The sequence below is a fragment of the Periplaneta americana genome, chromosome 2 (assembly GCF_040183065.1).
Source record: "Periplaneta americana isolate PAMFEO1 chromosome 2, P.americana_PAMFEO1_priV1, whole genome shotgun sequence".
In the NCBI taxonomy this organism is placed as follows: domain Eukaryota; kingdom Metazoa; phylum Arthropoda; class Insecta; order Blattodea; family Blattidae; genus Periplaneta; species Periplaneta americana.
Genome location: NC_091118.1, coordinates 152,953,360 through 152,981,123, shown reverse-complemented (window position 1 = coordinate 152,981,123; position 27,764 = coordinate 152,953,360). Strand labels below are relative to the sequence as shown.

The 27,764-nt window shown below is 35.3% G+C and overlaps 1 protein-coding gene across 2 annotated transcripts in view; it reads left to right on the top strand.

The window, feature by feature from the left end:
• The first annotated feature begins 20,100 nt into the window (after positions 1 to 20,100).
• The window catches only part of Scr (Sex combs reduced), a 242,275-nt gene continuing 234,611 nt past the window's right edge, over positions 20,101 to 27,764 (top strand). The window contains exons 1-2 of one of the 2 annotated variants that reach the window (XM_069818698.1): positions 20,101 to 20,601; positions 24,463 to 25,453. In XM_069818698.1, the coding sequence (XP_069674799.1) occupies positions 20,587 to 20,601; positions 24,463 to 25,453 (1,006 nt within the window). In that variant the 5' untranslated portion in view covers positions 20,101 to 20,586. Of the gene's footprint in view, positions 20,602 to 21,075; positions 21,505 to 23,116; positions 25,454 to 27,764 lie in introns of those variants that run through there. The other variant, XM_069818699.1, reaches the window with a different exon arrangement.

The following is a 27,764-nucleotide window of genomic DNA, read 5'->3' as shown; positions in this document are numbered from 1 at the left end:
GCTCTAATAAGGTTAAAAAAGCAACACCAACTATAACAAAAATAACCAACAAAATAAAAATAATAAATAAACCAAAAATCTCCCTAAACATAAATACTATTTATAGAATAAATCTGTATTCAAAGATTCTAAATCTATTGCACTTATCTGCCAAAACAGTAATAATTAATAACAATCATAAATAAAAAATTATTCTAAATATCTGGTCCTCTCGTACTCAGATATAAAATTTATTATAGATAGAAACCGACCTGGCTCTCGCCGGTCTGAACTCAGATCATTTAAGATTTTAAAGGTCGAACAGACCTAAACAAATTGAAATTCTACACCCAAATTAAATCTTAATCCAACATCGAGGTCGCAAACCCAGAACGGAAAGCTACATTTCTTCGGATTAAATTTCTGCACATTTAAAGAACAAAACTAAAATTATTTCAATCATTTATTATCATACGTAATACACTGTTCTTGTAAATTGACTGAGCATATTGGAAATTAAGTCAATAGCTTTCCCAAAACACGCTATGCAATATTTAATATAAACAACTTTTATCCCGAAAAGGAAGGAAAAACGAGCAAAATTTTATTCATTTTTTGTTTGTTTGAAATGTCTCAAACAATAATCCCCTAAAATTAATGGCATTATTTATGGTTCACCCTGTAGTTCTATATCTATTTAAGAGAACATTTTCTTCTAGGATAATTTGTGTGGCAGCTCAAGAAAACGGACTATCTGGTGTTCGCCAGTTAGGTTAATCACAAAGAGCGGAAACTGGTCAAAGTGTTCCCGGCATAGTCAAGGTCGGTCGGCGTGAATCATACTAACTGATAACAGGAGTGGTGTGCGTTAAGTGCAAACCGTGTCTTTAGAACAATTTTTATGGTACCGTTACCATTAATTCATTCAGAGTCTTCTGCCCAAAGAACGGTCTTACACTGCAAACTCAGCATTCTCCAAAATGTCCTATTTTCAGCCTTCCTCATAGTCTCCGCATATGAACCTTGTATCTTAATGCTGTCTACCATCTGATAACTTCTTCTGCCCAGAACTTTTCTCCCGTTCACCATTTCTTCCAGTGCATCCTTCAGTAGGTAGTTTCTTCCCAGTCAGTGACCCAACCAATTTATTTCTCCCTTCCTGATCACTTTTAGCATTATTCTTTCTTCACTTACTCTTTCTAGCACAGCTTCATTTCTCATTCTGTCTGTCCATTTCACACGCTCCATTCTTCTGCATGTCCATATTTCAATTAGTGCTTCTAGTCGTTTCTCTTTACTTCGTCGTAATGTCCATGTTGCTACGTTGTATGTTAGATACTGTTAAGAACAGGGCATATGTTCATATAAACATTTTTGTTCAGAATCACCAATATTATCACCCCTCACACCATTTAATACCTTTCCTCCTGACTCACTCTGTATATCGTATCCAAGGAGAAATTGAACAATTATGGACTAGTGCGCTACAAAATAACTGGAATAAAGTTGCCTGATTCAAAGTATATGTGACGTCACAGGCAGGTACAGGTACGTTCGTATACGCGTCCTCTGCCCTCTTCCTCTAGATTCTAGAAAGTCAAAGTCAAAACCGGGACGCAGTCATATTGAGTAGTCTTATCGATCACTGTTCTTACTAGTCGTATTATTTAAATAACTACATCTTTCTGGCTGATTGAAGGTTCATTGCAAAGGTAAAATGCCTTAGGTAAGACCTCAAGCGTGTAATATTGCAGGGCATAGTTGAGGATATTTGAACTAATATTTTTACTGTCAATATAGACAACATTACATATAAACTGTGTAAAATAAACGTAAAAGTGACAGAAAAATAGCACACTGAAAGACACTGAATACCAAAAGACACAAAAAGTGTGTTCAACGTAATCCAAAAGAACCAGTAGGCCTACCATCAAAATCTGAAAATTATAAAAATATTAACTCGACATTTAGCACAGATCTGTGTAGCCTACCATGATGTTCAGTGCCAATATCCCAATTAATAAATTGAATAATTTACATTTTAAGGATTTTCTAGAAAAATGAATAGAAAATTAGTGGGTTTTCAGTGCAATATCCTAATGAAATACGAAACAGTATCAAACAAAAGGAAGATCTTAATGTCCTACATCACGCACAATAACGTCATGTGGTATTGAAAAAAATTTCTTGTAATATAAAATCATTTCAAGTGATATTCCCATGTGTTCAAGTTCCGTAACTTATGAATGCACGTTATTATTCACTGCAAATAGGGTAAACAAGGGTGAAACGGGTCACCAGATGAATCGGGTCAGTTTTGAAAACACCGCTCTGTGAGCCAAAGAGCAAAGAATACTGAATTGTGCGCTAGCTGGAGTTGAAGTTGGGAACTTCTTCACTGCAGAAAGGCGGGAAAGCACTATAACTATTGTTTTCGGTGCGGTGTTTGCTATTGTAACGATAAGTAGCAATATTTTGTTTAGTTTCTTAAATTGTAGTGTTTATATAACCTGCGTTTTACCAGTTAATATTGTGATACTTATATGATTTAGTAATTATGTTGAAAGTGGACTCTTAAATGATAGGTTACCCATATGTTGAGCTTCTAAGACCAATCAGTATGGCAAACCTTACGATGAAAAATATTACTGCTCTTTGGGTGATTCGGGTCACTATTTTAAGGGTGAAAAGGGTCAGAATGTTTTTAACTGATTTCATTGAAATAGGGTTTATATTTGTCATAAATGAGGAAATACAGAAGGAAGACGCAGTCTTCATGATTGGAGGAGTATATGTAGAGGGCAATAAAAGCTTATCGTGAAGTACGAAGCCAGCGCCACGCTGCGGCGCTCTTCAATGTACTACATTACTGCCTACAAAGACGTCTGGAAAATGAGGTCAACTAACAGTTAAAGAATAGGGGATGATAAACCGTGTTCTCAGTTGACCAATAAAAGCAATTTGCAAAGAGAATATATAGGCCTAAACTTTCAGCTTGTGGGTTTGAACTGAATGTTCGATGTTCGAAAAGGTGCCCATAATCATCATCATCGTCAGAAGATGAATAATGAGATGAATAGGACACTGCATGTGGTTTTTGCAATGTTAAATAGAGTGGTCCTGTTTCTTTAAAACTCGGAAACTGTGTACAATACATGGGAAAGGGGAATGAGTGATACTATGAAAATTGTGTTGGAGCTGAGAGTAAGAAGAGATTTATTTGTGGAAGATGTTCGTTGAATAATTAAAACAGGACATTTGTTGCTTGTGATGAAGATTTAGTATTAAATATACAAGGTGAGCCATAAGTATGTTTGAAAAACTTGTGAGCGTGTTCCTGGATAAAAAATAAGAACAATTCCTTATATTAAATTTTTTTGGAAATAGTGATTTTCGTTTTCATAAGCATCTGATCATATTATTGTGTTGTTTTTGTTTTGATTTTGTACCAGTGTTTGTTTAGAAGCAACATAGTAAAAGACAGTAGTATATTGTTTTTTGTTTTGATTGGACTCGGTTGTCCAGTGCCTTGGCCACCCAGATCACCCGACTTCACCCCATTAGATTTTTACCTTTGGGGTTACTTGAAGGTGTCGTCTATTCAACACCAATGAATAATGCAGAGGAGCTATTGCAACGTGTTGAAAATGCATGCCAATTGATCAGTGATGACAACATGGTGTTTGAGCAAACTCGCCAGTCGTGTGTACGTCGTTCTCAGGCATGTGAAACAATGAAGGGGGACACACTGAGCGCCTTTTGTAAACGTTAAATGACAAGTTTCTCAACATGTACTGTGACACAACGAAAAAAGAACAAAAAGAAAGTATGACCATTTCTCCAATAAATAAGCATTTTCCGTCAAATTTTCATGTAAGGAATTTTTCTTATTTTTGATCCAGGAGCACGCTCCAAACATAGTTATGACTCACTCTGTATAATTTGTCTGGATCTGAATCTTCGTAAATATTTTATTGTAGAAGTATACGAATAAAAATGAAAAGTAAGAATGTTTCCATTCGCCCTTCTTGATGACCCTATTCACCCTGGCTGCCTAGGGTGAAAAGGGTATGCAGTACTTTGTTTAATTTCTAAATATGCTAAATTGTTGCAGAGTTAATTCTAATATAGACATTTAAAAGTGTAGCTAAAACTTCAATCTTTCTGACGAAGTATCACACTTTAGGTTTAATGTTAAGTTATGTGAGTTATTAGAGTAAATATGAATTTTGACCCTATTCACCCTTGCTTACCCTATCAGAACGAAAATGAACATCACGGCTCAAGCATGTGTTTACTAGTACAGCTTCAGAATGTCGACAGTTGGCTGTACTCCACGAACACGCAGCGACGACCTGTTTGTTTATATCCTTATCTGTTGCATTACCTGTGTTTGGCGTGCTTTATACCCAATGTGTCTTTCACTTCAGTCTTTAAGTAGCTGGAATACGGAGCCTATTTATTACAGTTATTGCTCCGCTCGTTCCCTAAACATTGACTCGTGCCATAAAGTATAACATTATAAACTTCTTTCATAATGTACTATTATTTTTTTCTCAATGTCTCTTCCTTAATTCTCATCATTGTCAGACTAATAACGAATTTTGCAGAATATAGATAGGCCTACAGAGACTTGTTGATCGTTGAAGAAAGAGTCTAGAACGTGAAGATTAGTTTGTGGAACAATAACAATAGCTGAGGAGGAGATATTATTTTAACTATGACATATGTAAATTTACTCTCACTAACCGTGCAACTACTGAGTAATAAATCAGTAAGCCTCACTCTCCTACTTTCTGAAATACAAGAATACAAGATGTAAAATAGAAGATATATCTGAAATGTCCGAGTATTTGTAAACCGTTGATGTATGAAGTTAGTTTAGTAGTAAATTTACAAATAAAAGCTGTGGGTGTAAAGTTATGTAGTACCTACAAGCACAATAAAATGTACTTTATCTGAAGTAGCAGACAGGTACAACTTCTTTGTTTCAAACTGTCCCAAGTGATATCGCCTTATCATAGGCTTATGTAGGTGTCATTCACAATCACAAACAACGTTTGTTGCAAGTCCACATTATTCCACGCATTACAGCTACTAAAAAATCGGCTTTACTGAAAAAATGAAATGAACGTTATGAAAATGACACATAGCTTACTTTTTCATTCCCTTTTTTTATGTTTTTGGCAGAAATTTCATTTTGTTAGACCTTTCGTGTTATTTAATTCATTTCTTCCAAATGTCTTAATGTTTCACATTACAGTTACTGTATGTGATATTAATCGAATAAATTAATATTGGATGCTTAGTGACCAGCTACTGTCATACACCATCGTTTCATTGGTATTTCTGAACTTTCTTGCCTCTTGGAATGTATCTCATAATTTGCTTTGGTGAATGAATGAATGAATGAGAGGAGAAACACTTTAAACTATACGCAAAAAGGCGTCCATGTAGGGGAAATTGGGGCAAAAAGAAAGTGTCTATGTGAGCTCCAAGTCTTTTGGTCACTTGTCTCACTCCGATTCTGGCCGTTCCATACGAAGAAACATTAGAGAATTTTTAAGGGAAAAGACGAAAATGGATTGCAACTTAATAAGTACCACATGAAGGGGAAACGAACCACGACAGAATAACAACGAGGGATGTTAAAAGCCTGAACAAAGAGTGGGAAGGGAGGAGGTGCTGCAGTTCTTGCAAGAGAAGGGATCTAAGTCCTTGCTCTCAGAATTAAATGTGGTAAGTGACACTACTATTCAGTGAGAGATACCGATTTACTTCATAGATTTATTGCTTTCAAAATTCTCTTTTATTTTCTCTCTGTTAAAGATATCTTGAATAAAAGAAGATTCACGTGGAAATTGTTATTACTAGGCCTATACATAGAAATAGATAGAATTTAATAATTCATAATCATCATCAACATAATCATATATAGGTAGGTCTATTAATCCGGGCTGCTTCCGGGCATGGATTCTAATTCCTCTTGGGCTAATAATAATTACTATAGTCCGGGTCAGCTTACTTCATACCCTAAGGGCGAAACCTAACCATTTTCCCCCATTATTACATATGCTAGTGGATTGTGGTGATTTTCTAGTTTGTAGGTTGAATTTTCTTTTGCCAACTTCGTTTCGAATTTCGATACCGACAAATACTACAAATGGTAGTGGTTTTGTAACTAGTATGTTGGCAGCTGAGACAAATATCGACAATATTTGTCGGTACTGGAGTGCCATGAAATTGAAATTGTACTAGATTTCTGAGCCTGTTACTGGAAGCTAGTGAAATTTGAACATACTAATAATTAATTAATATCAGTATTAATATTAATACAAAATAGTTATTTTATGTGCTGCGTTGTGGTTATAATTCAAGACTACAATCAGGTAAGTTTTCGGAGTTAGTACTAATAATTTCGTGTGGTCAAACAAAATACATATTTAGGTTAGGTCTCGTGAGTCAATTGTTTAGTCAAACCAATGAATTTCGTAATGCCAGACAAAATACTTGACATGTTGATCCTTTTCTCGTATAGTTTGCCTATGAAAACATGTTACAAATTATTGAATTATTTAGAATAATCTTCCAACATAAAGTACGGTAAGTGAACAAGTCATTTAGTACGAAGGCCCGTGTGATATCTGGTAACAGTTGGCAACACTGACAATTCGCCAATATTTCCTGTTTGGGAACTGTTCTAATGTGACCCTCACTACAGTTCGAATTTTTCCGAGGCTAGCCGTAACTGTAAGGGGAATGTCAGGTAATTCAACTGATGAATCTTTGAACTCCCATCATATATAATTTATTTCAAGAAATAGTCTGCCCAGGCATCCTGGGTTGCCAAAAACACAGAATAACACACATATAAGAATAGTAATGATTACAGTAAGATAGATGAGCCAAATTTAAATGTGAACTAGGAGCTTAAGTTTAAGAAATAATAAATTTGTACATATATATCGCTATCATCAATTCTACCGACACTATATAATCTCGTAGATAATATAGCGTCATTAACTAACAGATTAAAAAATAATCATTATTATCACCATCTAACTGAAATAAACAGATTTCGAATTTTTGTCGTGTTTGGTAAGACGTAACAAGGGAAAACAATGTCCTAAAATATAAAGATAAATACTGTATAAAGATAGCCTATTGTATCCCATGAAGGGCAAAGGCATCCTTAAATAAGAGAAAGCTCTATTTGCCTAACGTGATGAGCTAGTTCAAGTTAGACGTGGTATTTAAGTCTAGGAACTTGAATTTCTTTAACAATGATTCTCTCACTGCCTTTCACAACTTCCTGTCTATGCACAAATGTCCCTCGAGTAGTTTCCACTTTCTCCTGTCTCTTGCGTCTCTGGACCATTGTTGACCTGCCTGTTCTCTGAAGAAGTCTGCCCATCTGCGCCGAGATCTGCCTTGAAGTCTCCTTCCTATACGGGGGTCCCACATGGTAGCTCGGTATAGCCTATAAGTAGGCCTAAATATTTTCTTAAATTTTAGATAAAAACGTACAGGTCTATATGTAAACTTAAACATTATTTTATACCCTAATGATTACTTTAAAAAGATGTTTGAAATAAAGCGAACTACTTTCATATATAAGTTTTTTTGCCGGGGTACTCCTGTTTCCTCCGTCACTCACTAACAACAGAATGTTATCACGCCAAAATACTCAAAGATCGGACTGCGACGCTGGTTATTCATTTCTCGGATGCCCCATTTCTCTCTAGAGCAATGGTCAGACAAGTAAGCAGCAATCTTTGCTTTTCCTCCCATTCACACAGGAAGACCACCCTTCGAAGGAAAAGCTCAGATACTTGCAGCGGGTCGCAGCTGTCATCTGCCACTTCCCTGAAGGTCAGTCATAAATTAGAGAGACACAGATGATTTTAACAGAATTCGGGAGACGCAAAACCATATTGAAATGTTGTATACATCAACAGCGTCTATTCCACGAATATTTTAGCCCTGTAGGCCCTAAACTAATTTATTTTCTGCTAAAATTATCCTTTCTTCCAAGTTTTGTATATCACTATCTTCACCATTCAACAGGGGCTTTTGTCTTCAGCTATCAATGGTTTGTACAATTCTCAATCCATACCTTGATTTTTTTCATGCGTTTGTTGTCTTCTGTTTTCAATACCTTGTATATTATTGCTTATTATCTTTAATTCACATTGTTCGTCTTATTCAGCTTTCAATAGTTTGTATATTCTCAATTCTTGTCTTTATTATTCGTAGTTTATCACTCTTTTCATTCATTCATTCATTTATTTTATTCCATAGATCTTACATGAGCAATGAAGCTTTAAGATGTGGAACATGTCAACATTTTACAATATTACAATTACAATTTTTACAAATTTTTATAATTTTACAATTTAGTAATTTTCTACAATTTTTACAATGTTGTACAATTTTTTTTTTTTTTTTTTTTTTTTTTTTTTGCGAGATGTAGTGAGATGAAATGAGGTCCGAGGATTCGCCAAAATATTACCCGGCATTTGCCTTTTCGGTGGGGGAAACCTCGGAAAAACCCAACCAGGTAATCAAATCAAAGGGGGTAATCAAATCAAAGGTGTTGATGCCAAGGATCCGCCATACACCATCCGGCTTCAGTCCCACGGCTGTCAATAGTTGGTATATTTTCATTTCTTAGCCTGTCTTTATTATTCATGGCTTTGTCTTCAGCTAGCAGTAGTTTGTATATTCTCGATTATTACCATTATTTTTCATGAGTTTGTTGCCTTCACCTTTCAATAAACTATGAACTCGATCTCAGATCACCGGTACATTTAGTAGGCTATACCTCATCATAACACTTCCCGATACTCTTCATCATTCCAGCGATTCAAATTATCGTCACTGGAACTCTCTACCCATATCTTAAGAGGGTGTCAGACATTTACTAATTTCAAAACTCGGTTGTCAAATAGGCTGCTTAGACTGTGAGCTTTCCTAAAATATAATTTTTTCTAATATATGATTTTTATTTTTAACATATAATTTTTTTTATTATTTTAACAATCTTTACTTCGATTCACATTACTTTACTGGTAATTATTTGATTCTTAGAATTACATATAACTAAACTTGTTTTCATATTATTATTATTATTATTATTATTATTATTATTATTATTATTATTATTAATTGTATATTGTTTCTGTAATCTTATTTCTGCCATTTTTATATTTGCTATTGTTCTAATACTGGTTGAGTGGAAGAGAAGGCTTTATGGCCTTAACTCTTCCAGTATGAATGGATGAATGAATGAATGAATGAATCAATCAATCAATAAAAGGTGAATCGGAGTAAGTGTAAATTTGGGGCAAGTGTAACGCAAAGAGGCGAGTTTGTAAACTGGTGCCAATGAGCGAAGCTACTTTACATATATTCTTGAGTGGAAACATTTTCGCGTCCAAAATATAAAATTCTGATTTTACTTATGTGACTTTTGAGTCTTGCAATTTGTCTTAAGCAAAAGTTTTTGGGAACATAAAGAATGATTTTTATTTAATTAGTGAGTTATTTTGTCATTTAAATATTTGCAGTGTTTTAAATGTCCAAAATATAAAATTATCATTCTATACAGAATGTATTGTTCTTTCATATCCGCTTCTCATTTCATTTCTAAATGTTCTATTATTGTACCATATACATCTAGAAATACCTACACTTTATTTTTATATCGTTATCATGTTAATTTATATAATTATTATCGCATCCTCAGGAAGCTTGTTTAAAATGGTTACTTCTACTGCAATCTTGAATCGTACTGTATCTATTCCTGCAAAAGCCATGACATTTTTTTAAATCCATAGATGGGTCTATTTTAAACTTAACATATAAGGCAGGGATGCAAAACTGTGCTACAATTGAAGCACACGTCATAAGACGGAACACGTAATTCATCCTTACCCTGCATTGTACGTTAGAGGGACGAGAGAAGAGAGAACAGTGTGCAGTGTGTTTACCAAGGCTCCGGCCTTGAGGATGGAGGAACGAACTTTTTCCCCATACTTCTACCCCTTTCCTCCCCAGTTCTGGAATCCTGATATAAGGGATCAGAAGCAAAGAGGTACAAATGGCGTAAAAATGAGTTAACTTAAGTGCATTCAGGGTAAGCTAATGTATAAGTTAAATATTTTTAGTGGAAATTGGACATAATCTTTTAACGATATCACATATTAAAATTTGAAATTGTAACTTCATGTAACTTACGAAAACTTAAAAATTTCAATCAATTGTCTTTCTCTACTAAATATCTTTATTTGGATTTTAACGTTTTCAAATTGAAGCAGATATATAAATATACATTATTAACCTTATTTCATAAGAACAAGAAAAATTTCAACACATAGGCTATTGGCATAATTATAATACGACAAGAAACATATTAGGCTACTTCATTTTACAGAATCCAAAAGTTCAACAGCTGCTTGTATGAAACATGGTTTCAAATATGGCTTACAACTTTACAATAAATTAATTTCTCAGTACCCTGTTTTAGGTAACATAAGTATGATTATATTTAAACAAATTATTAAGGGAACTTAACATAGGATTAGATACGCTAAGTAATTGGTAAATATTAATCTTATATTATTATACTTGTGAATATTGATTATAAACATTTTCAATTGTGATTGTTCTTTATCATATACATTAGGCTCTTGGTTTTGTAATCTGTGCTATTTTATTGCTTATATTAATTTGTTTATTTTGTCTTCTTCTTTCTGGTTATCTACAGGTCAGTTTACTCCCGACCACGAGGTTAATTTGTATTTCTGTTTTATGTATATTATAGTTTCTTAATGTATCTTTTAATGTGAATAAATTATATACATATATCTATATAATGAAGTCTCGCCATCCTAATCGAATAATCAAGACTACTATTTTATGTTAATAGTCAACATAAATCATATTAAAATGGATTTGAGGGAGGTGGGATACGATGATAGTGACTGGATTAATCTTGCACAGGATAGGGACCAATGGCAGGCTTATGTGAGGGCGGCAATGAACCTGCGGGTTCCTTAAAAGCCATTTGTAAGTAAGTAAGTTGTAAGTCAACATGTAGATACCTATTAATTTGAGAAAAATTCGTTCCGGCACCGGGAATCGAATCCGGGACCTCTCAGCCGGATTCGATTCCCTGTGCCGGAACGAATTTTTCTCAAATTAATAGATATCTGAATAAATTATCTTTACATTTTCTCCGAAGTTACGTAAGTGCACTTATACCCCTTTGTTTCTGATCCCCTCATATGTGTTAAAATTTGAAATTATAGGAGGTGATGATGGAAAGAACAATTAGTAGAAAGAATAGAAGAAATTTATAAAAGAGTACAGATGAAGGAGAAGTGGGGGAGACAGAAGAAAAGCTAGAATTATCAGGACATGTGAAGGCGTAGCAAATCAATGTGGGTTTATGTCATGACGAGATGAAGATGATGATGGAAAACAAACACTTCTTAGGTTACCGGTAGCTTTATAGTATGTTAAGGACACACAGTATTTTTAGGTCTATTTCGTCTACCTGTAGGTATAATGTCAGACACAGGTATTTCGATATTCTATATAAAGTTCAAAAAGTAACCTAATTATTAATTTATTTGTATATTTATTTTCTTCACTTTCAAATGTACTTAAGCCTTCTGTAACAAACCGTTCCCCGGATATAGGCTTAATGCCGTAGCTCATGCTGTTCATTCGAATGTAAAGGCTCATTCACAATGAAAATTAAACATAACGTAAGCGTTAACTTAACGTTACAGTAAAATCAAGAAGTCGTACCATCATTCACGATGAGAACATAAACATAACAGCAAACATACTTGGTAACCATAGAAACATAACAACGACGCCATTTCCTCATATTCTGCCATATACTTCAGCGCTCCACGATTGTGTTCTGTTTGCAAATCACGTAAGCATGAGCATGAAAGTTTGGAGTTAGCAAACTTTCATGTTAACGTCTTACGGTAATGTTTATGTCAATGCTTATGTGAATCATTGTAAATGATCCCATTTGGTAGCCTGGACGCAAACTTCTGTGTTTATGTTACGGTTATGTTTAATTTTTATTGTGAATGGGCCTTAATGCCTCATAACGTGGTTGAAGAACTCTCCTTCCCAAGTGGAATGCTTAGTCTGCTGGCTGGTGGGATAAAAAATAATTATATATCTGAACCATGCAATAGAGCAGTAAACATCGTACATGTGGTTGGATTTTACTTTCGTATACGAAGTTCATTCACAGGGAGAAACAACAACTTACACTGGAAAAATATGTGTACACTTCGGTTATAGCGAGATTATTTTACAATGCAGAAGGTCGTGGAGTGCACGGGAAGCGGTGTATCGTAATTTTATTTCCATACAATTTCTACGGGTATATTTTGTAATAACCCCCAAAATAATTTTATGTCAAGCTGATGGTAAACCTATCATAATTTCATATTTTTGACTTATAATAGGCCACAATCCAAAAATAAGGGACTACCACAGTTTTATTAATTTTTTTCTGTGTGCCTTTTTCGTCATTTAATCTATTTTATCTTATTAGGGTTTGAGAACGGCAGCCTATCACCGAGATTCTGGGTAACTGTTACACGGAATCATGACATCATGATCTTGAACTAGGGGACATAACAGCCAGTTCATTATATTAGGGTACAGTAACATCAGACGGAAGGAATTACTAACTGGCTCGTCGTCTGTTACTAAAAAGCATGAGAAATAAGTTAAGAATTATCTAACCTAGATAAGCATGTAGGATACGTAACTAGGCCCTATGTGTAGGCTAACATTAAAGAGACTTTATTGGATTCCAACTGTGATTCCAAATCCAACAAAGTCGATAGTTGTGATATCCCCCTTTTTCGATAAGTAGGTCTGCAGTCACTTTATGTGGTGTGGAAGAAAGTTTTTCGTGAAATAAAGTTTATGTGATAACAGGAGACGTTTTCGTTTGATACATTAAAAATGTTATTAAATGTAGGGTCTAATGAATTGTAATGGCATGTAAGCAACTACTGAGTTTGTACCACTCATTTCCATTTCATTAGGCCTATATACGTTAACGCCATTTTTTTTTTTTTTCCATTTCAAACCTTGTATCCAGATCTACACTATTTTGTTATATGTTGTAATAAGAAAAAAATAATGCTATATGCTTCAAACATTATATTAAATTTAATATTAATATATAGGCCTATGGTAAATACTGGGTGAACAGTATAGAGCAGAACAGGTTCCACGGCCGGCCGGCTATGCGCACGGAAGTGGGGGCACTCAAAGCCGCGTGAGGCTGAAACCTGTTCTGCTCTGTACTGTTCACCCAGTACGTACAGACCCAAAAACAAAATCTGGGCCACTTGAATTTTCAAAGTTCCAGTTATAACTTACTGTACATGCTCAGTTCTTAGGTGGCCCAAATTTTGTTTTGGGGTCTGCACAAGGCTGTTTTTACAACTCTACTTCTTATATATTTAATAGAGATTCTAAAAACATTTTTTCCAGCCACGTCATCTTTTAAGTATTTCCAGGAAATGAAACTGTGTTATTTGCTTCAATGTGAGATATAGGCCTAATGTAAAATAATGTGATGATAAAAATAAGAGATACATTTGTTAAAATTGTAACTGAAATTATCATAGGCACCCTAGACAGTAGATGGAGTTCAAAAACATCGTAACATAGACGTCCTATTTTATAAAATTAATAATGTAACCCAGTCTTCAGTAGACATCGAATTTTAGAGAGAGAAAAAAAAACCTAGTTTGTTCCTGAAGGACAGCCCATATTAAGTTTAATACGATTCAAGGATTGTTATAAGTAATAGTGCTAATTTTATAGAGCATAATATTGTCTAATTTGACGTTTGAACCTATTTTAGCCCATTTTATTTTAAAATATTAATAATTAGGCCCTAATGTGTTTTGTTTTCTTTCTCTGTAACTATGAAAATCGACTCGTTTCATTTTGATGAAGTGCCAGGTATTATTTCCTCTTTGGAAACTTGCATCTCCTAAGTATGCTAGGATCCTCTTAAGGATGACACCATTCACATCAGGGAGGCTTACATCGGGTCACATTTTAGTCTTAGTTACTCTGATTTGTTCTTTGGAAAGTGCAGGGAACCAATTTATGAGAAATTTTACCTTTTCGTTCATGATAGAAATTCAGCTCAGCACCTGAACCAGTTGGGGAAAATCTAGGAAAAAATCCAAGCAGGTAAACAGCCCAAGCGAGAATCGAACCCACGCCCGAACGCAACTTCGAACCAACAGGCAAACGCGCTACCGCCTGAGCTACGTCGGTGGCCATCTCTGTTTTAAATTAAGTTCTTACAATTTATTTTTATGTATCTTCTTAGTTCGTAAGCCTACTTACTTTAAAATCATAATAGTTTTAGGCCTAACTTATATAACTTATTAAACAAATCATTAAGCTAGTTTTGATAGGCTGTTACTTTTATATTTACAAGGCACTAATATGAAAACTATTTTCAAGTGTAAATGAATTTTGAGAAATATTAAAGAACTGAAAAGAAAAGATTTTTTTCATATAACAAACAATTAAATTATAGTTAATTTAATAATTATTAAAACGCTACTTTAGCCACCGCCGCAGTTCAGTCGGCTGAGCTGCCGAACAGAAGTTGCGCTCGGAAGCTTGGGCTGATTACCTGAATGGTTTTTCCGAGGTTTTTCCCAACCGTAAGGTGAATGTCAGGTAAGTTAATCTATGGCGAATCCTCGCCTCATGTCGCCAAATACCATCTCGCTATCACAAATCTCATCGACGCTAAATAACATAGTAATTGATAAAACGTCGTTAAATAACCAACTAAAAAAAGCGCAACTTTAAGACTGCTTGGCAGTCACAGTCTTTGCTTCTAATCCCGTCTAGAACATGGATGTTTATTCTTTGTCTTTATATTTGAAGAGCACATAGAAAGAACTTTCTATGTCCACTTTAGCATATTTTTCAGGAGAGCAATCTAAAGATTCACTTCAGCACGTTTTTTTTTCCCCCTTTATGCCAAATCTAAAATGTGCCATAGCGCTTGGACTGTTCACATTATCACACTCTTTGATTCATAGCATTAAATTGATTCACAAAGCATGCATAATTCATTTTTGAAAAAAGCGTAAAAAGCACGTTCTTTTTCTGTGTTCTTCATTTTATATAGAGAAGAGTTCGGGGCATAAGAATATATCAGCTGATAGACGACATTAAGATAACTTATATGGATCATATGGGGAGACAAAAAGAAAAGCAGAAAATAAGAAAGATTGGAGAAAGCTGGGTTTGCAGTGAAAGACCTGCCCGTGGGCAGAACACTGAATGAATGAATGAATGAATGAATGAATGAATGAATGAATGAATGAATGAATGAATGAATGAATGAATGAATGAATGAATGAATGAATGAATGAATGAATGAATGAATGAATGAATGAATGAATGGACTTTTGTTTTATAATTCAATTTTCAGGAACACTGTTTCACTTAAAGGTATTTTAGGTTTAGCCTATAACAAATTAAATAATGCCTTGCAAACTACAGTGCCTTTCTTAAGTTACGCAACAGCCCGAAAGCAAAAACTGTACCAGGAAAAATCGTTGTCAAAGTGTAACACATGCCACATAGATTTCGGCATTAAAACACATATATAGGCATTATAATTCTAAGAAATATTGAAGTATCGTTAATTCTCGTGAGCTTCAAATTATTCTGATAATATTTTGCGTCACTACAATAGGAAAAACAAGTTGCTCGGTTGTTGAGTGTCATTATGCTAAGTGTGCAACACGTGTTAGAACGCGATTACTTGTGTGTGGATCTAAGCCTATGTTAGTTTTATGAAAACCGAATCATTGGACACAAGAATAAAATTTCACTAAAGTATCTATTTACCAATGGAGTGTAACAACCTTTGAATTTCAACAAATGGCAGCCATCTATCACTACAACATAATTTTTTTTTAATTATCAATTTTGTTTTATCGCTATCACTATTTCCTGGCAATTGTTTCTTCCTACGTAGACAATTTAGAAGGCCATGGTCATACTTGTAGATAGGTATAGGCCCCATTGTTTCACAATTTCTTTAAAAACAAAGTAGGGTTTGCCAGCAAAAGAAGAAATATAATAGCAGGTTAGTAAATAAAACATCTTATTTAATAATAATATTTAATTCCTAGAGTGGCTATAATCCTATGGATCCGGGATCGATCACCGGTGTACTCCAGCTTTATAACTTGTGCTGGGCAAACCCGTAGTCCAGGTAACACAATGGATTTTCTTCGGGAGCTCCGTTTCCCTTAGGCAGCCCAATAAAAGTCTCCATCATCATCTCATCGCGGGTGTAACGTAGACCAGCCTCATATGGCGCACCCTGGGCAACGATTCTGTTGGTAAATTGATCTACAGAACTGGCTTCATATGGGTGAATGACGAAATGTCAAGTACCCGCCATTAGTTAATAATAATAATAATAATAATAATAATAATAATAATAATAATAATAAAAATAATAATAATAATAATTTATTTATTTATTTATTTATTTATTTATTTATTTATTTATTTATTTATTTATTTATTTATTTATTTATTTATTTATTTATTTATTTAGAATATTAATGTGCGAAACAACAGCACAAGGCCAATTAATAATAGTAATAATAATAATAATAATAATAATAATAAATAAGATAAATACCAACTTCACGATATCAGTGTTACGGGATTGATGTTTGGAGCAAGAGGAACGATACCCAACTTCTCTTCTCAATTCTGTAAGACACTAAGACTGCACAAATCTTTTCTGAATGAACTGGCCCTCCTCATAATTAGAGAGTCAGTCAAAATTTTACGGAACCACGTATATGGACTCTAATTCAGTGTATGGAAAAAATTGACGCACCATTATCATTTTTCATTTTCATTCTTAGCTTTCATTGATTCTTTACTTGAATTTTTTTTCTTGTGAACTGCCATTGTTTGTTTGTGTATTTGTTTGCCCTTTTTCTTACTCTTTTAGTTCTCAACTTCTTTCTTTTTTAATTGGGTTATTTTAAGACGCTGTATCAACATCTAGGTTATTTAGCGTCTGAATGAAATGAAGGTGATAATGCCGGTGAAATGAGTCCGGGGTCCAGCACCTAAAGTTACCCAGCATCTCATCTTCTATTTGTACTTGTATTGTTTTGTATGCTTTGTCTAATGGCAGCCTCTAATTTGTGGAAGCTTTGATAAATAAAAAAAAAATAATAATAACTTTATATGTAGCTAATCTTATTTATATTAGGCCTAGTTTCTTATAATTCTATTCGCTAAATAGGTCTAGTCCTAATAAATACTACCCGAAATTTTGATTTTATCTAAATAAATTTACTCACAATTTGAAGTTGGTAGTAAATAGGCTACATCGATAAAATCAAAACCTCTCGTGGTATTACCTGACATTTTTTTTCTAAAGTCTCGCATAGGCTAACTTATTGATGTGTAGTCATTTGCGCCTCTATCTGTTTATATATATATATATATATATATATTTAGTAGGTTATTTTAAGACGCTTTATCAACATCTTAGGTTATTTAGCGTCTGAATGAGATGAAGGTGATAATGCCGGTGAAATGATCCAGCACCGAAAGTTACCCAGCATTTGCTCATATTGGGTTGAGGGAAAATCCAGGAAAAAAATCTCAAGCATGTAACTTGCCCCGACCGGGAATCGAATCCGGACCACCTGGTTTCGCGGCCAGACGCGCCAACCGTCACTCCACAGGTGTGGACTTTATATATAATTACCACATACAATCTTAAAAATTAGCAATAACTTAGTCTTACGTCGTATTGCATTTGTGTTACACATGACGAAATACAGCTAATAATAATAATAATAATAATAATAATAATAATAATAATAATAATAATAATAATAATAATCGAAAGTCAGTCTTATTGTTTGGCCTACCAGAAAGTTACAACTCAATGTTATACAAAACTCCGTCATCAATGATCCTGTAAGCTATATCATTGAAGAGAATAAATAGAAGTCCCAAATAATTTGTCTCACTATTCTTTTGCGGCGGCTAACATATTCAAAACTAATATAGCTTACTATATTTCTTTGAATTAATTTTTGAAATGTCATTTATCGTTTTTATCGCAGAAATTAATATTTTTCGCAGAAAGAGCCTATTTTTGGCGAAAGTTCACGATAAATTTACTGTCACAAATAAATCACATTTATTACAAAACCTTAATATACATTAGGCCTACTTCTTGAAGCATCTCTGTCCCATTTCGTTTACTAATAGGTAAAAAAAAAAAACCTGACCATGAAAATAAGCTTAAAACAAAAGGTAACAAATAGGCCTACATTTGGAACGAGAAAGAGTAACTAACGTCGTAGTGTTAACAGAAGATAAGTTAGATGAAATTAGAAATTCATTTCCCTATATCACACTCTGTGTTTTGCATGTACGGTATTGGAAAATTTAAATAACGAAGTGTAAATTAATAGCTTTAGGTACACTATGGAAGAAGTGGGATAAGTTACACATTTTCAAAATAAAATTATTACGCAAACCCTTTGCTTGAATTTGAAATCTTTGTGATACTAGCTTTGCCTATATGAAGCTTATAGGCCTACGCTGGTGGACTATTGTAGTTGTCATAGGTCCATCAATAAAAATTCAATTTTACCTGTCAAAGTACAATATGAAATTTACTAGATTCTACATCATACGCAATAACTTAAATTATAAAATTTAATAGTACCTACTATAATAGCCTGTAGGCTATATAAAGAATATTTCCAGAAATTAGATCTGTATTCAGTAATGTTTTAAATGAATATCCACGTAGTATCAAACTCATATCACCAGAGTCCTACAATTTGTTTTTCCAGGACTATCGGATAAAGACGCCTAAATATAGACTTGCGTTAACGATCTCCGTAGAAAGACCAAGAAAAAAAAAAGCATGAAGAAGAAATTTAGAAGAAAGTGCAGTATTTTACCACAGTCTAGTAATTATATACAATCACGAAGCTTGAGTTGTGAGGGTGCTAGAAACAATAAACTGTACCGGTACTATTTCGCATTGTCTATAATGAGGCGATATCAGCGATCCTAGTGGTTAGCAACTATCTATGGATGCATATTTATTACGTATTGAGCTTCGTAACTGTATATAGTAGACTGTGATTATACTTTATTCACGTTAGGCTATATACCGGTACGTTAAATGAACGTAACGTAAATTCTTTGACATGTAAGCAATTACGTAACTTCATTTCATTTTCAAAAGGTTTAGCTGTGATCAGGTTTGAAATATCCTGTCCTGGTAGACGAACTCTGGTGTAGAAATTGTACAAAATAGACTCTTTGTTTTCGTGCAGACCGTTCCTGGAATAGTGGCACGCATTGGGGCGTGTTGAAGTATTCAACATCAACGGACGAGGGAAAATCTCACAAGAAATAATCTAACAGATCCCTAAAAACCGCCAAATATCCCAACTGTTCTCCCTCCTTCACACTTGACCTGGGTCACTGGCAATGTCAATTCCAACGTTAGCGGTCAAAGAAAACCTTCGCATATCTGCACAACATCTCTCTGGCTAAGAGAGGGGAGGGGGTAGATTCCACCCCCGTGCAAGTAAGCAACCCCTCCCCGAATGTCAGTCACATGGTGGGGTTGGTTTCGGGAGAAGCACCATCGCAACGTGTGTTCGGTAGGCAAAGATCTACTCATCTGAAAACCCAGCCCAGACTCGGCTGTTGTGTGACGTTGGTTTGGAAAGAGGCGAAAGAGGGGTGTGGAGCCGGGGGGGTGTGCTCCAAAGTAGAAGGGGACACCGAGAGAGAGATAGGAAGAGAAAAGCGTGCGCCGGCTATGCACGAAATACGGGGGGAAAAAGAAGAAAAAGTTTAACAACAAAGAGAGACTAACACGAAACTGTGCGAGAGTGACGAGGAACGAGTGAGGTTAGGAGCGACAGAGAAAGACGATAAAGAGGAAAAAGCTCAAGTACGATGGTTACACCATCTGGCGAGCAAATGTTTGAACTACGACAAGGCCGACGTTTTAGGGGAGGGAATCATCATCCAGCAGAGGCACTGTAATATTGGCCACTAAAAGAAGAGATAGGGGCCCGGAATTATAAGACTTGTAATACTATAATATACAGTTTAGAGCAAGAGGGAGACCAAACAGATTATGACATAACTAACAGAGAGGAGGCTACGAACTACCACAACTACCAAGACCGTTCGCGACTGACGGAGAAGGGAATCATAAAACTAGTTATAACGCATCCATCGGTCAGTCGGACGGCCGGAGACGGACAGACGGACGGTATATCTCGGCGCGCACGCGAATTGAAAATAATAAGCAACTGATCGAGGCCGCGGATAATGGTCCTTCTATTTATTTCAAATTAACACGTATTCTGCGGTGGAAGTGTTTTCATTTAAGTTAGGGTTTATGTAGTACCGACAATTTACGCACTCAAAAACTTACTTTGGATTTATTGTATTGCGAAGAAACGTATTTAGTGCAATATGGAGTATTTGAAGGTAATATATATTTTTTTTTAAATAGCCACTGACATGATATATTAGCAATAATAAAAAATAATTCCCCACTTCCGGTTTAGTATTCATAAATCCTCTACGATTTCCAAATTATAAATTCCAGTGAAAAAAATTAATCATTTTGTTTATAGAAATGATTTTTAACTAAGTCTTTTCAACACAAGTTATACAATTTTTTAAATATATTTACAAAACATATACCCTACAAAATCCAAACCAATATTTAACTATTTTCAAACCTTAAATAAAGTAATATATTTATTTAAAGTAATTACATTTCTTAAAATAATATATTTTGTTTCAACACACAGTTAATTAAATTTTATACAAAACTGATTTAATATGTAGAGAATAAACATTATTTTCTTTCTTTTTTATTATTTTTATTTCTGTAACTTTATGAGCGTTATAGTGAGAAGTGATATAGTAAAATCCCTTGTATCTTTCACCCTTCACCCTCATTATCCAACCCTATTAACCCCAACCGCAATCATTTAAATGTTAGCGTACGGGATGTTCGGTCTACTTTTACTTCAAGAAGATTGACAGCGGCAGTGTTTGTAGATACGCCAGTGTTACTTCGCAACGACCTAAAAGTGACTAGCAAGCTATAGGTTCGCTTGGTCTGTCTGTGTTCAGTGACTTACGGACCGTCGTGCTGAAACGAGGGACACCATAGCAACCGGAAAGTGCAACAACACTTACATTCGTCACGTGTTTAGAATTTCTGTGTAAAATATTAGCATACGTGTGCACATGTGAATAACCATAAGCAATCGTGTGTTGTCAAATATTATCCGTGTGTGTGAGTTAAAGAAAAGAACGGAGGATAAAAACGTACGCAAAACGGGTGAAAATGAGTTATACGCAGCAAGAATTGATTAAGTAGGAGTTTATTATCTAATTAATATTTGTTGAAGTGAGAGAACTATTTTTTTTTTCATTTTGTCCGAGTGGCAGTTTATTTGAAAGGGAGTGTGTGTGTTTTTATTTCCGAAATTATAAAAATTGTGACACGTTCATAATATAGAAAGAGAGAAGAATAAATCAAAGCAAAATTAATCTATAAATTGTTTGTTTAAATACAAGATATTTTCATTAGTTGTATTCAAGTCTTTTTATTCAAAAAAAGAATTAGATTTATTTACGCGAATTGAACAATTTCATTGATACGCGTGCGAGAAATATTTCGATTTATTAAATATAGGGGAAGAGCCAACTTCTTATAGGAAGTGATTTCCTCAATAAAATTTTCCGTCTGTAAGAAAAATATGTCCATATAAAGACATAATTTTAATACGAAATTATATTGGAACTAATCTATTTCAATATAATCATTTAACATCTCACATATGCCTCTGTATTACGCCTACATTTTCTAAAAAAAAAAGTATAGGTTGCTTTAATAGGTGTTAATTACCGTTTTGAATTTAGTTAATTTTATTACATCAACTTTTGAAGTAGTTATTTCAATATATGAGTTTCCGTTTAAATAAAACAATTTTCGCGGTGGTTTTAACTCGTTACGGGCGCTACGCCCCAGTTGTCATGCTTATAATCAGTGTTGTAATCCAGTGAATGGAACAAAATACAGTCAGGGCGCTTTTCACCTCTCACATACATAAAACAGTGGACAGTCCTAAAGCCTTTGTTAATCCCAGTAGCATTAAAGCTACTTCTCTCCCCCTCTGACGTCATAACGCGGGCGAAACAGAAGAAGAACAACTGTTAATTAACTTATTTTAAAGTCCACTTGAAACGCGTTGAAGACAATAATTGGTCTATCTGTTGTAGAGTAATCAAAATACATCTTACTATTATCGTTGTTATTAGAACCAAGTCAACGAAATCATTAAGGTCTATAAACAAGTCCATAAATTTTAACTCACCTCTTGAGCTTTTTTCCCCCACCCCTGCTCGCTTTCTCACTCTTTCACGGCACTGGAAACTCATTCACTTAGGAAAAAGAGTTATTTCTGTACTTTTTGTATTATTAATACTTTTCTTTTTGTGGTTAAAACAGGATATACACAAAAAAGCTAAACGATCACACTAAAATTTTCAATTTCCGCACATTGGTGAAGAGAAGTGTTCCGAAAACACGGCGTTCTAACCCATAGTTCTAAAATAAAAAAAAACTCTTAAAATCCCCCCACCTCTTGTAATCATCTCGTCAACCCTTTCCCCTCCACATTTTGAAATACCCCCTTAGTATAAAAACACACACATTCTATAGTTTAATACGCATGCGCAACACGTTTATATAGTTACTCCCAATATACAAACCAGAGAGGATCAAGACACATACAGAGTTGAAGACTTTTTAACCTGAAACCTCCTCCTGTATCCCCCCTCCCCACTCACACCTCCCTTACTGAAATTCTCTCTCCATTAACCCTCCATCTCTCTCTCTGTTCTCCTCCCTTCTCCCCACCCTCTCTTTTTTGCACCTCTGTCTCTTTCTAACGTTCTCCGTTCTCTCTCACATCGACAACAGGGTTGAAGAATCCTAGTGCAAGTACCCAATCAAAGTTTGACGGACCACGGGGATTGGTGGTTGAGTTCTCAACCAAAACGGTGAAACTGGTGCTGGTTACTATGATATCGTCAAACAATTGCCGGTGCTATCCAAGTCAACAGCGACGCTACCGGGAAGATCTGGTGTGATAGACAAGGGCGCGTGTCATCGACGTCGTGGTACTCATGCTGGGAAACTAACACCCCCAACAGTAATAACAATTACATTTTTAATAGTATTTTTATTTGAGGGTGGTTTGCCGAAGAGGGACAACGTGACAGTGTATATACTCTTTTGTAATATTCTCCCACGTGTGGTCTCAACCACTTGTGGTCAGTAGTGGTGAACATTTCACAATACGTAAGTTACATTATGCCGAAGTGAGAATATTAATATTGTAAAGCGATTGTAGGCAATAGCAAATCATCGTTCAAGAAGTGGACGTTAGCAAGACGTTCTTGGTTGCAAAGTATAGAGCAAAGGCAAAAAGAGAGACAGATATCGTCTGTCTCTGTCGCTCTTCTCTCTCTCGCTCTCTCCCTCGGAAACTTTTTCAGTAGTGCTCTTCTCTTCCAGTTGTCATCATATAAAACACGTGATCCGGGCAAGGATAGAGGCACAGTGCTTGTTCTAACCTTACGGGCTAGTGGTTGGCTGAAATTGCCCGGTAGTTCCTCCTCTTCAAACAATCCCCCTTTTTAAAAGATATATATACAACAGACCTATCATAAACATGACCGTCATCAGTAAAGAGTATTACTGCAATTTATACCACAACCACTTGACAGTAATTGCGGCTCATAAACTAGAAGAAGAAGAAGACATCTTTACGGGCCACGTGGTCGTGCTGCGCTGAAGAAAGAGGCGACTGAATACTGCGTGTGTTTGTTTTTATTGAAATAAATACTTATAAAAGCGACTCTTTAAGACGTACTTTAACGCCTATTAATGACAACTTTATATGAAGATAGACTTCACGCGTAGCGGTGATTTATAGTGAAGATGTACGACACTGCGAATTTAACAGACGGCTCTCCATTAAATGATTGCGGGGCCTGAACTTGAGTTATATATTAGGAGACACGATTTTGTTTTGTCAACAAATCTTATAAGCTATTACGTTAGGACTTATAGATACTTGTGTGTGTGTGTTGTGTTGTCACAGGTTAAATAATCTCACCTCACAAACATTGTATCCCAGTACATAAATAGTTCCTACACTATATTTTATTGTGGCTTAAAGTTTGATTTTCTGAGTGTTGAAAACAAAATTTAGTGAATATAGTCTAATAATTTTTGCTTCTTTTTTTTCCGGCATATAAAAGCTAAAGGGGACGATTTGGAAATCGGAAGAAGTTCCCGCAAACGCCTGGGATACAACCACGTGTGACACAATGAGTTCTTACCAGTTTGTGAATTCTTTAGCGTCTTGCTACGCTAATCAGGGACAAGCCCAGAGGGCGGGTGCCTCTCCTGTAAGTGCCCAACACCCCGCTTCCGGTCAAGGACAAGCTGCAGACTATTACAACCCCAATGCAGGGGCCACGGCTTCGTACCCACCCACCTGCTACTCGCCCCAGCAAGTTTCCGGTCATCACGCCCAACACTACCCTCAACATCCCTACGCCGCCAGCAACGTATCAACGTCTCAACACATGCAGAACGGGGCTACTGCGGCCGGAATGGTGGATTACACCCAGTTACACTCATCGCATCCTCAGAGGCTCGGGGGTGGTGCAACTGTGTCACATCTACAGCACACTCACCACCACACCGCTAGCAATGCGAGTCCCGGTGCTGTGACCCCTCCTTTAGGGGTCGTCACAACACCTGGCGGGGCTCTTCTCAACAATAATTCTGTGGCAAGTAACAGCAGCTGTAAATACGCGGACTCTACATCGACGACAGGGGTGAGTTCACCCCAAGATCTTAGTACCACGGGAGGAGGACCTCCAAGAAGTAGCCCGCCTATAGCCACGGCTCAGCAGAGTTCAAGTAGCACAGCATCCGGAGGCAAATCTACAGTGACATCGCCTGCTGCAGCATCTAGCGCGAACACCACTTCAGGGTCTGCAGTAAGGGGTGCGGGAGGCTCTTCGGCGACGTCACCGTCTGCTACGGGTCAACAACAGACTACAGGATCGACGACTGCTTCTTCGGCCGTTTCCCAAAGTTCCTCTTCGCCAGCGTCGTCGACTTCGTCAACTTCTAGCACGACGGGATCAACTAACAACAACAGTAAACAAGGAGGAGGGGCCACTACGAGCAACCCTCCACAGATCTACCCCTGGATGAAGAGGGTACATCTCGGCCAGAGTAAGTATTGAAAATGTTATTAATTTAATTTTATATAATTAGTAACCATTATGTTTCTTCATCATCAAGACTAACAAAATTGCCACAATACTGAACATTACTTCCTAATTTACACAATTTGTCTGTTGTTAGACATAGGCCTATCAGTTTTTGATATATATGATATGATATTTAATATCATCCACATCAGTAAGTTTACAAGTTATGATGTACCTTCATAGTTCTATATTCGGTCACACCATAACACACCATTCACATTAGTATCCAATTACTGTATATTAATTACATCTTAGCGAAAACATTATTATAGATATCTTAGTAAACAGCATAAATTATTTTTTATAGTCACCTCCTTCATATTTTTCGTCCAGGTCCAAGTTTTCTTTCAAGCACTTTTATCACACCACAACACGAATTAACTCACTTTTCCATAATTTAATACACTTTTGAACACTTATTCCGCAATAGCACTTAACATAAACTTATATTGGTACCGATATTAATTTATTACCAGTCTAACACATCACTTCAGTTCTTCTAAACCCCCTTTTCTAAGACCACCAGTATATTCTTTTTGCTTCTTCTTGCCCTCTCATGTCAGTTTATTTCCGTTTGTAGTTGCTATCCCAAACTTGTCTTCCTCGTTACTCCTCGATTACATAAGTCTATAAATTTTAATGGATATAGCCTCTCGACGGCCTAGTTCAAAAGGGAAACAATTCAAAATTTAAAGTTTTGCGAAACCTTCATTTTAAAACTTCAAGTTGCTGTGAAAAATCAAAGGATCGTTTAAATTACTCCAATTTCTGTTAATGAAGTTTTATATATTATATTATACTATAAGATTCAAATTACAGTGTTTTAATTGGATTTCTCACAGCAATATGGAGCTTTAAAATTCAGGTTTCTCAAAAATTTAAATTTCGAGTTGTTTCCCTTTTGAACTGGGCTGTCGATATCTACAAAGAAACCTAAGATGACGGCATTTGTTAGTATTGAATATAATTACTATACTTAGATGCAAATCAACAAATTAATTGTTCTAATTATTTATGAAGTAGGGATTGTTACATTTCATGAAGATGTTTCGGCTGTATAAAAATATGTAAGTTATATAGACTTATATTTAGAGAAGTTTGTGGGAGCATTCCAACTTAATGGTTGCGAAAATTTAGTTTCGAAAGAAGACTAAGAAGAAATTCAGCTGCAGAAAGGTAGTTTCTAAGAATACCGTAGATTAGAAGTATAGAGTTCAAATAAAGACACGAGACAATTAAATATGAAGTGTGGCCAATTTAATTTAGAACTATGGTAGTAAATGAAGGGCCTATTTCCACAAATTCGAAATACCAAAGTACAGGAAATAGTCTGAGAATACCAACAAAGAAGACAATGACGCCCAAAACATGATGGGAAAAACCAATTTCATTGAGAGAGAACAGAATGATTCCTGAACGTTTGACGATGATAATTAATTTTATTAGCCAAAGACGTTTATTCTTTATATGGAATGGATACAACTGGAAGGGAGAAGGATGCAGTATGACAATCACGTTTGTTATTTTTTACGTAGCACGTATAATTGATAGAGAAACACACTTACACATCTAGATTTAATAATACTAAGAAAAAATTAATTGTATACTATACCATAAAAATAGGATTTGAATATTTACTGCACTTAGAGGCTATATTTGCAAGCTGCTACTGTCAAATTGTCTTCATGTATATTTGAATAATTGCATGACTATAACAACATACTCATGATAATTATTATTCCGTCAATCACACGTACTACTAACCGAACTTAAGCACGATCAGAATTATATGATTGGATACAGGGGTGTCCAACTATCGCTTATTTTATATTACTTCAAGAAATAATGGATTACAAAAATTTAAGTTGAAATTAATATAAGGTAACTACATAGCTAACCAGAAGTAGTATACATAGGGATGGGCCTAAAAGAATTCAATAGATCGAAGGGTATGAAATCATAAAGACACTAATAGCCTATTAGATATTTAAGGTAAAATATGTTCATACCTCTATCTAGATTTCTTTCTTTGGGATCATTTGAAGTCTGTTATCAGATGGGTCCAAGAGACATTTAAGATATGAAAGAAAGAATCATATCTGAATACGGGGGGGGGGGGAACTCTTCAATGTGTTCCGGAATCATGCGATTATTGAGTTGGAATTTGTTGACAAGTTGCAGGCGATCATTTCGAACATAGGCCTACTTTGGCTTAAAAAAAGGTAATACTAATAACATATGGCATAATCTCTAATCTACTGAATTTCTTTGTT